The 11022-nt window shown below is 45.9% G+C and overlaps 1 protein-coding gene across 12 annotated transcripts in view; it reads right to left on the reverse strand.

Annotated features, from left to right (window-relative positions):
• Positions 1 to 11022, reverse strand: part of PTPRT (protein tyrosine phosphatase receptor type T) — a 1067282-nt gene extending 1056260 nt beyond the window's left edge. For all 12 annotated transcript variants that reach the window (XM_047746505.1, XM_047746499.1, XM_047746504.1 and 9 more), the window contains exon 1: positions 10929 to 11022. In XM_047746505.1, the coding sequence (XP_047602461.1) occupies positions 10929 to 11016 (88 nt within the window). In that variant the 5' untranslated portion in view covers positions 11017 to 11022. The remainder of the gene's footprint in view (positions 1 to 10928) is intronic.

Below are 11022 nucleotides of genomic sequence, written 5' to 3' on the forward strand. Positions count from 1 at the left end.
TCTTGGGTTCTGAAGTTTCTGAACTGAAAACTGGGTTCTGAAGTTTCTGAACTGAAAATCACCCCAACATACACACGTTTCTGAGAACAAAAAGCAAAAAATAGGGATGCCTTGGTGGCTCAGGGCACACCACATCCCACATCAGTCCCACATCAGGCTCCCTGCTCAGCAGGGAGCCTACTTCTCTCTGTCTCCCTCTGCCACTCCCCCCCAACTCATGCACACTCTCTCTCTCTCTCATATAAATAAACATACATATATATTTTTTTAAAGATTTTATTTATTTATTATATCTTTTCATTTATTTATATATACTTAAAGATTTTATTTATATATTTATATTTGTTTATATTTATATATATTTAAATTTATATTTATAAACATACACACACATATACATACATACACACACACACACACAATGCAACAGGTGAAGAGATGGTATATGAACAACAGTCAGCACAGGGAGGAATCAATGAATTAAAAAAAAAACTAGCAGTGAAAACAGCAGATGGTCCAGATCTGGAACTAGGAGAGGGGCGGACATGGAAATGACTGTGAAATCAACACTGGCAAAGTGGACCGGCACAAAGGCCGTGACCCTGCCCCATAAGTGTGGCTGTGCAGGAGCTATGACCTAGACCCCCTGGGGAAATTGGGCCCCCACCTCCCTCACACTGGGGTACCTGGCCACCCAACTCTGCACAGCCTGACCCAGCAGGACTGAAGATGACAGTTAATAAATGAGAATGTACTCAAAAATCCAAGTCCCTAAAAGTGTTAGAAAGACAAACATTTTTCCCAGGGGGATGAAGGGTGAACTCAAGGTGTCTTAGCTTCCTCCCTCCCCAGGGCCACCTCGTGGAAATGAATCCACGAGGGCTGGGAATCAGGGCCACAGTAAACCAGTAACCCTCCTGCCTAACAGCAGATGTCACCTTGGCCAACACAATGGGGGCCTTGGCACCACCCCTCCCACTTGCCAAGGCAACAGGTCATCTACAAAATCAGGGAAATTCCTGGAGCAGGTCCCCACCAGGAAGTCCAACGTCTGGTCAGCCCATTTTGATTTTTGACAAAACCATCCTTCACTGGAAGATCTTATGGTTCCAAACCACCGCTGCCCTGAAAAACATACTATGACTGAATTCCTTCTGGAATGACTGTACTATTACCACAGCAATCAAAACTTAGAGTACAGGAGGACGTGTTTTGAGCCATAAAATTATCAATATATTTACATTAAATCTTTAAATCACTGTAACTTAGTAAATTCTCCATGCTTATTTTACGTGACAATAAAAAAAACCCTCTGGAAGTGGGTCCAAAAGGTCTAAAATAAGTACCAATTTTTAAAATTGGGATATCTAAATGTAATAAAAATATGAACTTCCAGCTAAATTGTAGCCCTAATCTATTGGTGTTTGCTACAAACTGGTTCTTGTGCAACCTAGATCCTAGTGTGACAGTTTTATAGTCTTACAAAAATTTGATAGTACTTCAACTTTTTAAAGTTGGAGAAGTTTTCTGACGGGTCTTCATGTTAATTCAATTTTACTTTCTGATGCTCCTAATTAACTTTTTTTTTTTTTTTTTTTTAAGATTTGGACCAAGGCAATTCAGAGCCAATAAATCTCTGTACTCAAAGGCCTTTAAGAGCAAAAGCTTGACACTGAACTGACACTGATTGCTGAAATAATAAAAAGAATTAAAAGATTTGCACACACTTTAAAAGTTATATTTGTATTTTCCTCCAAGATACAAGGTTTCCTACACTAATCTATTTTTCGAGGTTCCTGGAGTAGGCAGCTCCTGAAATCATTCCTGACGATCACCACTTCCTTCAAGCCCATATTTGACTCCCTCTCCTTGCGAGGAGGCCAGACCCAAGGACTCACCTTGGACACACAGACGCTGGCAAAAGTGAGGGATGTCACTTCCAAAATTTGGTTACAAAAGGCTGACTTCTGTGTTGCTCATGCTGTCTCCTGCCCTGTCAATTGTTTGCTCTGATGGAGCCGGCTGGAACCATGATAGGATAGGGGGCTCCTAGAGCAAGGAAGTCAGAGCAGCCTCTAGCTGACAGTTCACGAGGAACTGAGCCCCTCACTCCAACCACAACCATGCCAGTGAGGCTGGAGCAGAGCCTTCTCCATTCCGGCTGAGCGGACTGGAGCCCCAGCCAACAGCCTGTCTGCAGCCTGCGGAGAGATCCAAAGCCAGAGAAGCCAGCTGGGCCACACCCAGACTCCCGACTCCAAGAAACGGTGAGGGATGTAACTTGTTATGCAGCAATAGGTAATTAACACGGTTCCCTTAGAGGGACATGGGACTGGGGTGTTTTTGTTTTGTTTTTTGTTTTTGTTTTTTTTTTTCGGGGGGGGGGTGTTTTATTTTTTTCTTTTCACAAAGTTGGTACCTAAGAAACACTGACAGGTGAATTCATCTGGACCCAGGCACTTAGGGGCCGACTGAGAGATCCTTAAGAAAAAAAGAAGCATTAGCATCAACTTTAAGGCTATACTCTAAGCAGTGACAGTGACAAAATTATTTTTAATTAGATCAATAGGTCTCATGCCCAAAGCAACCCTAAAAAAACTAAGAGATAAGCAGTAATAAACACATGCTATTTAAAATATCTTTCTTAAAAAAAAAAAAAATTAAAAAAATAAAATATCTTTCTATCCCTAACATTACTGCCTGCCCCTGTTTTATTCCATTCTCTTCCAGAGTGCCCCTAAAACTCAGACTCTGATGTCTCCACAAAAAGGAGCCACAGCTCATTAAAATAAAAAAATAAGTGACCACATGATTGGGACAGAAAACCTAACCTAGAGGTGAGCCTGGGCCCGCTTGTTGTCACAGAAAAATAAGGACGCTCTCGAAGACGTCCGGAAGCCCTGAAGAAGGATCTGGTTCAACGGGGTTCCTCTGACCAACCTGTGACAGCAAAAACAAGTCATCATTACGGTCAACGAGAGCAAGTCCGGAGCATCCAAGACCGCTCGTGCCTGATGATCTAACATCAAACTCTCTTTAAAAAGTTCTCCTTGTAGCATAACAAATAGCATGGAGGACAAGGGGAGATGGAGAGGAGAAGGGAGTTGAGGGAAATTGGAAGGGGAGGTGAACCATGAGAGACTATGGACTCTGAAAAACGATCTGAGAATTTTGAAGGGGTGGGGGGTGGGAGGTTGGGGGCACCAGGTGGTGGGTATTGTAGAGGGCACAGATTGCATGGAGCACTGGGTGTGGTGCAAAAATAATGAATACTGTTATCCTGAAAAAATAAAATTTAAAAAAAAATAAAAAAAAAAAAGTTCTCCTTGTTGCATGGAGGTTCCTCAAAATGTTGAAAATAGAACTACCCTATGACTCAGCAATCGGCACCACTGGGTATTTACCCTAAAGATACAAACATAGTGGTCCGAAGGGGCACGTGCACCCAAATGTGTATAGCAGCAATGTCTACAATAGCCAAACTATGGAAAGAACCTAGATGTCCATCAACAGACGAATGGATAAAGAAGATGTGGTATATATACACAATGGAATACTATGCAGCCATCAAAAGAAATGAAATCTTGCCATTTGCAACGACGTGGATGGAACTAGAGGGTATCATGCTTAGCGAAATAAGTCAATCGGAGAAAGACAACTATCATATGATCTCCCTGATATGAGGGAGAGGAGATGCAACATAGGGGGTTAAGGGGGCAGGAGAAGAGTAAATGAAACAAGATGGGATTGGGAGGGAGACAAACCATAAGTGACTCTCAATCTCACAAAACAAACTGAGGGTTGATGGGGGGAGGGGGGTAGGGAGAGGGTGGTGGGGTTATGGACATTGGGGAGGGTATGTGCTATGGTGAGTGCTGTGAAGTGTGTAAACCTGGCGATTCACAGACCTGTACCCCTGGGGATAAAAATATATGTTTATAAAAAATAAAATTAAAAAAAAAAAAGTTCTCCTCGCGGACATGAATCCATGATTCCATGCTTTGTTCCGAAGAGACAAATGGACTCAGAAAAAACGACTATGTAAACCCCCAGTTTGAGTTTCGGGAGGACCAAGAGAACTGGTTTTGTGAGCCCGTGATCAGTTTCAGAACCACTGGGATTTAAAAAAAAAAAAGAATTAAAAAAAAGAGGGGTAAAGCAAAATCAAGGTGATCTGAGAGAAAACAAGCTGCCCAGGGTTCTGGGAAGCTGGAGCTGGGGATGGGGGTGGGGGTGTCAGCACGGCTTCCTCCCTGGGAAGAGGATAAGCTTCATGAGGCTAAGAAAAGTCTGAAGTTAGTAAACATCTTTTTAAGGGCAGCATATGGACTGCCAGTGCGAAGTTCTCCTGGGATGTGGATGGAAGCCCCCTAGAAAAGCAGGGAAGAAAAAAAAAAAAAAAAAAACCGCAGGTAGGGAGCTGTTGCCTTGCTTCTCCCAGCTGTTCACCCTGCTAGGAGACTAAAGGGCCAAAAACGTGTTGCATCTGCCCCTGAGACAGAGGAGCATCTCCTCTTCTGTTAGATTTTACATCCTGGCTTAAAGAGAAAGAAAAATGAATGAATGGTCTGTTCTCTCCCTCCCCCACCAATCCATACCCTTTGAAAATACTCCACATACACGCTATTCACATCTGCAATTTTAATAAAATTAGCACTCCAAAAAAGCGGTTTCCTTATTCACTACTCAACAATGAACAAAGACACCTAATTGCTCAGATCCTTGTCACAAACTTGAGAGTCGAAAACTTTTTCGTTTTTTGCCAAACTGATGAAAGGTAAGACATGTTAGCTCATTGATTTAACTCAGTCTAAAAAGTTCCGAGGAAAAAAAGAAAAAAAAAAAAAACAAAAATAATGCCTCGCAAATAACTCATGCAAAAGCCTATTTTGGAGACTGACAAGGGACAAGTAATAACGATGCCTGTTTTGTGCGGGCACCTGGCTTGACAATGTACAAGCGTTATCTCTGGCTCCTGCGGCAGTGAGGGAGGCACTGGGGTGCCCATTTTACAGATGCAGAAATAAAGGCTCAGAATAGGGATGTAACAGCTTATCAAGTTCATATCCAGGGCGCCAGGATTTGTAGAGTTATACAACCACCACCTTCTTCCAATCTTCCCATCTCTCCATCACTCCAAAATATTCTCTCGTGCCCGTGTGCTATAAATCCCCACTCCTACCACCACCAGCCCCAGGCAGCCACTGATCTGCTTTCTATCTCTAGAGATTTGCCTTTTCTGAATAGCTTATGGAGTAGATAGTCTTTTGCATCTGGCTTCTTTTGCCCGGTATGTTTTTTTGAGGTTCATCAACGTTAATATATATCAATAGCTCATTCCTTTTCATGGCTCATGGCATCCCATTAGGTGGATTCCTAGTCGATGGACACCTGGCTTGTTCCCAGTTTGGGGGCTTCTGTGAATTATGCTGCTGTGAACATTCATGTATGTATCTTTGTGTGGATGTCTGTTTTCATTTCTGATGGCTATACTCCTACAAGTGGACTTGCTGGATCCTACAGTATATGTAGGTTTAACTTTCTAAGGAAACTGCCAAACTGACATCACGATTTTTAATTCCCTCCAGCATCAAATAAAAAATTTAAGCTGAATATTCAAGAAAATTGAAAAGATTTCAGATCTGGTCCACTTTGGCACCAGGGGCTGTGTGTGTGTGTGTGTGTGTGAGTGTGTGTGTGTGTGAGAGAGAGAGAGAGAGAGAGAGAGAGAGACATTCTTCAGCAGCCCGACTCCAGTGTGGAGAAAAAAATCAAGACTGTAACACTGGGGACTTTAATTTGTTAGTTACCTTCAGTTTATTAGTTACCTGCCAGTCTGGTAAAGGTTCTGAGGAGCTCTTGCCTGTGTAGATAACTGGCATAGGTCAAGGGAAATAACGCTGACATTTTGGGATAAAACTGGCCAAATGATCATCATTCCTGAATGGTTCCTATCATCTTCTCACCATTATGCCTTTTTTTTTTTTTTTTTTTATTTGACAGACAGAGATCACAAGCAGGCAGAGAGGCAGGCAGAGAGAGAGGAGGAAGCAGGTTCCCTGCTGAGCAGAGAGCCCGACGTGGGACTCGATCCCAGGACCCTGAGATCATGACCCGAACCGAAAGCAGCGGCTTAACCCACTGAGCCACCCAGGCGCCCCATCACCATTATGCCTTTTTGACACATTTTCCCATTTTCCCAAAAATTCCCATTTTTCACTGTTGACTTCCAGAAGGTCTCTTAGGAGCGATGCCTAGAATATACCTGGGTCTATCATCTTTAGAACTACAGTTCTTCGTAATCATAAATAAATGGCATTGCCATCTCCGTGTCCGCATTGCTCGGGCAAATAAGAGTGTCCAGCAAGACCACATCAAATGCTAAATCCCATGACCGCAACTTGCCACCCCGACCCAACTGGCCATGACACCAACGACCACTACGGCATCTGATTGTTATCAGTTTTCTTCCTCTGCCAACCAATCTGAACCCATTTTATAAGATTTCATGAGACACTCTATTTGCTGTTATCTACATGGTGTTTCCTCCTAGCCCCAATTCTGCAATTCTGTAATGTGCTTGCAAATGCTATTATACTTGTAGGACATGGTTTGTTTTCAATAATCTCATAGCTTTTTTTTTTTTTTTACTGGAATGCCATAGCTCTCTACATGTTTACTTATTCTTTGCTTGTTTATCAAGTGCACAAAGCATCTCCCACCTTCCCACTGCCTCCAGAGCACCAGGCACTGCATTTCTACGTCAGGTAAGAGAGGGACATGGAGCAGGGGAGGCAAGGAAGAGTGGGTGAGGGACGGGGTAGGAAGGGAAGGAAGATATTCCCAAATACTCTCCTGTTACAACGTGTAACCATCTGGGTTTTTATCAGTTTTCATTTAGAAGGTAAAATGTGCTTAAAACTAAACATTCCCTATCTGAACTCTTGAATGGCCAAATGTATCAGTGTCAGCTGTTTGGTACTAAATTACTTTCTAAAAGCAGTTGCAGGGGCACCGGGGTGTCTCAGTCTGTTAAGCGTCTGACTCTTGATTTCAGCTCAGGTCATGATCTCAGGGCTGTGAGATCAAGACCCAAGTCGCCCTGCATTGGGTATGGAGTCTCCTTCAGATTCTCTCTCCCTCTCCCCCTCCCCCTCCTTCTCCGCAACCCCCCCCCATAAAAATAAACAAAATAAAAACAGTTGCAAAATCAAGTGCCCCCCAGCAGGAAAAACTAAACATCATCACCAAAACCCAGCCATGTAATTTTTTCTACTCATAACTGAGCTTACCACCAATGCCCCCTTGACCTGTGTCCACACACCAATGCCAAGGCCAAGTAACAGACCAGGCTCCCCTTTAGGATAAGGCACTACTGTGCACTGGCCAACTACTCACTCTGCATACATCATCTCTAGTCTTTACAAACTCCAACGAGGTGGCTACAGTTATCCTCACTTTACAGATGAGAACCTGGGGATGGGAGAAGGTAAATGACTTTCCCAAGCTGACATGGCTGGAAAGAGGCAGAGTGGGATTCACATGGAGGACTTTAGACTCCAAAGCTCTTACTCGGTTCCCTAAGTCAGGCTGCCTCCCGAGTCCAACTCCCCAGGCCCCTACGAAGGTTGCCACAGACTCTACCATCTCTTCATCATCACCAATAAATATTTATGAAGGACCCTCCGCCTACATGCCATTGCCCTTGTTTCCACAGCAACGTGCTGTCAGAGAGTCACGGGAGTATCCCGTGCTTAAAGGAAGGATGCTGTACCATCCTGTGATCGTGGCTCTGAAAGGTGACAGTTACACTACTCCCGCGGATGCCGTCACAGCCGGCAGCCACAAGCCCGCAAGCGCTATGCTAGGGACCAGCAAGAAGGAATGGAATAGAGTGGAAAGGTAGTAGGTTTTTACCCAAGAAAATGGTCTGCTCTCATTGTGGATGCGTTTGTGATTGCTGCTGAAAAAGATTTCCAAGCCAGGTTTGCACATTAATTATTCTTTTATTAGGAAAGAAATCAAGCAATCCAGGAGAGAAAATAAAATTTGACTGTACTGCTAACAGCTCCCCAGAGATAACTGGCGATGAGAATCGAGTTAAATGACTACATTGCTAACAACTGCAATCTCAAGTCGGTCCCCTCTACGATCCATTTTTGCTCTCAATGTACAGAGAGGCTGAAATCCACTAGTAAATGGACTAATTATCCCTTTATCTGTTTGTTTGTTTCTCTCTTGCCCTATCCTAAATGATGTTTTGCCACACTCTCAGCAAGCTGATTTCAAATGCTTTTATTATCATTCTTTACAAACATCACCCTGGCTCATGAAACACATTTTAGAGTAGGAAGAAGGAAACTGCCTTTTGATGACAAGCTCTCACCACTGACCTTTGGACATGGTGACCAACATGTTACAGCAAAGCCTATCACCCTGTGTATTAGAAATTAGCTTACAAATTTGAAGTGCTTTTAAGACTGGGAATTTTCAGATTAAAACAATATGGAAAGCATGCCACCGAGTTTTAAAATGTACTATTTACCCAAACTTGCCAAAAGTTTTAAATAAGATACTTTAAAGGAAATCAAGACATTGTCATATTTGTACTAGATTTGGATTCCAGCAATTTCAGCATTTAGAAATAAAGTAAGATGGTAAATCCACTTTAAAAAGTCAACACTTGCAGAATTCCTGCATCTACAAATAGAGATCTTTATGAAGAAGTCTGGGGAAAAAAAAAATCTAATTTAAATGGCCCAAGACGTCAGCATTAAACCAAAAAGCAGACAGATATGCACAGAAAATCCCCATTTTTACAAATTAATGAGGCTCTCTCGCACACAAGCTACTCCCGCATGTTTAAGGAGTCCCTGGAACAAACGCAGTCACTTGCAAAGTATATGCTCTAGTCGGTTTGCAGAAGCCAAAAGGCTCGGGTAGAACCAAAAGAAACCAGAGGAGCCTTCAGAGTAGGTATCTTCCCAAACTGTGGTCCTGGATTGCTTTTCTTCCCCTTGTGTTCCAAAGAGCAAACAAAGAAAAGGTGCTTGCTCCTCACACCTCTCTAAATGTTTTAACAAAAGGCTGCTGAATAAACACATTACTCATTTAAAATTTGAAAAGAAGTTCTATTCCTGCGATGAAAGCAGCTCGATTTGCATTTTAACAGTTGTGGGCGAGCGCCACCTGGTGGGAGCAGCGCGAACAGCGCGCTTTCTGCCTTGGACAGTTTACCCAACCCGGCAGGGTTTCACCGCTTGCTACCAGAGAACAGCGGCGGAATATTTTTAATATTTGGAGATTTGGAGGGGTGGGCGAGGGGGTTGGCTGGGGGGAAGGAGGCTTCGCCGTGGGAACGTGAGTACTGTTAATGCGGGACAGGCCGGCCAGGCCCTGGAGGAAAGTAAGAATTTAAGTCACAAATCACGCCCGAGCCCCCAGGGCTGCCCCCAGCATCCCCTCCTCCTCTCCCCTCTGTAGACACCTTATACAGACCCGAAATGGGACAGGAATTGGACACCATCTTTAGAATGGGGCGGTGCCTGCTAATCCACTTGCTAATCCAACCTTCCAGCCTCACACACCTCAGAAGTGTCCTAGTCACCTAACTTCCCAGCCCGGAAACAGGCTGTCCCTTCACAAACTCCCATCCCCAGTTCCCCTTTTGCTCTGGCGCGAGAGAGACGCCAGTGCATTTCCACTGGAAGGTCACTCCAGCGGTTCCTAACCTCAAAGGCAGCCTGTTTAAAGAGGTTTCACTCCACCGTGAAACCTCTTCTTTTTTTCTTCTTCTTTCTTTGCTTCTTCATGATAATATACGGGCACCGCCGTTACTTAGCAATCCGAAACTAATCTTTTCCTAAATCTCACTTGTTTATCTCGGCCTGTCCCTGGGATCCCAGCAGTCTCCGCTCCGTGTGGTCCCACCAAAGCCAATCGGTGGTCGGAAACTTCAAGGTGATTTTGAACTTGGAAGCATACCTACGCCACTCCTTCCCTTCTCTCCGCCCCCCACCTGCCGCCCACTCTTGGAGGGCTCGGAGCTGGAAGCGGCCTGCGGCGGGCGGGGTTTGGTGAAGTGTAAGACCCGGGATGGTGGTGGTCTCCTGGGCATGCCAACTTACCATTAGGAGCACACCAGCCCCCCCCCCCGCCCCCACTGAGAACTACCTCTGCTCACCTCCTTCCTACGGCCAAATGAGTGTCCGTCCCCACCAAAAAACAAACAAACAAACAAACAAAAAAAAACCACAACTTTTCGGGAACAGTCAGCCTCACAGGTCGAAGCCACTCTTGCTTGAAGGGCCTTAACTGGGGCGCCCATACACTCCGCTAAAAACCACGGGCTAGGAAGGAGGCAGTGCTGTCTCAGTCGTTAACATCAACACCCCCACGGTGCCTTCAGCGGATTGCTTCAGGACTAGCTGAGGGGCGCGGCGTATTTAGAGCAAAGTCTGAAGCTTGCCGTCTCTCCCTGGAAAAAAGAAAAGCCACCGCCCCGGCAGCCTCGGCCTGCAGGCGACCAGCGCTCCCCGCGAAAAGCGCGCGCTGCCCCAGAAGCTGCGGGAAGCGAACGCTCCACCCCGGGCGTCGGTGCCGATGCTCGTCTCGCCGCCCCAAACACTCCAGGGACGGATTCCGACAAGTGGGAGGCAGCAAGTGGAGACATTCGCAACAACCGCGAAAGTTCCTCCAGCCCCGGGGCCGCCAGGAAAGTCGGGCGGGGAACTTCGCCAAACGCGGGCTGCCGGGGGGACGCGCGGGCCCGGGCGCATCCGGACGCAGCTGGCGGCGCGGGCGGCGGGGAGCCGGCTCCGGCCCTGGAGACGCGCCCCCCCGCGAGCCCGCGCAACTTTCTCCCCCGGGGGCCCCGCGGCGGCGGCGGGAGCGCCGGGGAGGGAGCGGGGCCCGGCGGGCGCACTCACCTGCGGCGCTCTGTGCGCGGGCGCCGGGCAGCGGCGGCAGCTGCAGCCGCAGAAGCAGGCTGAGGGCAAGCGCGGCGAGGCTCGCCATCCGGGC

This window comes from Lutra lutra, chromosome 9 (assembly GCF_902655055.1).
Source record: "Lutra lutra chromosome 9, mLutLut1.2, whole genome shotgun sequence".
NCBI lineage: Eukaryota > Metazoa > Chordata > Mammalia > Carnivora > Mustelidae > Lutra > Lutra lutra.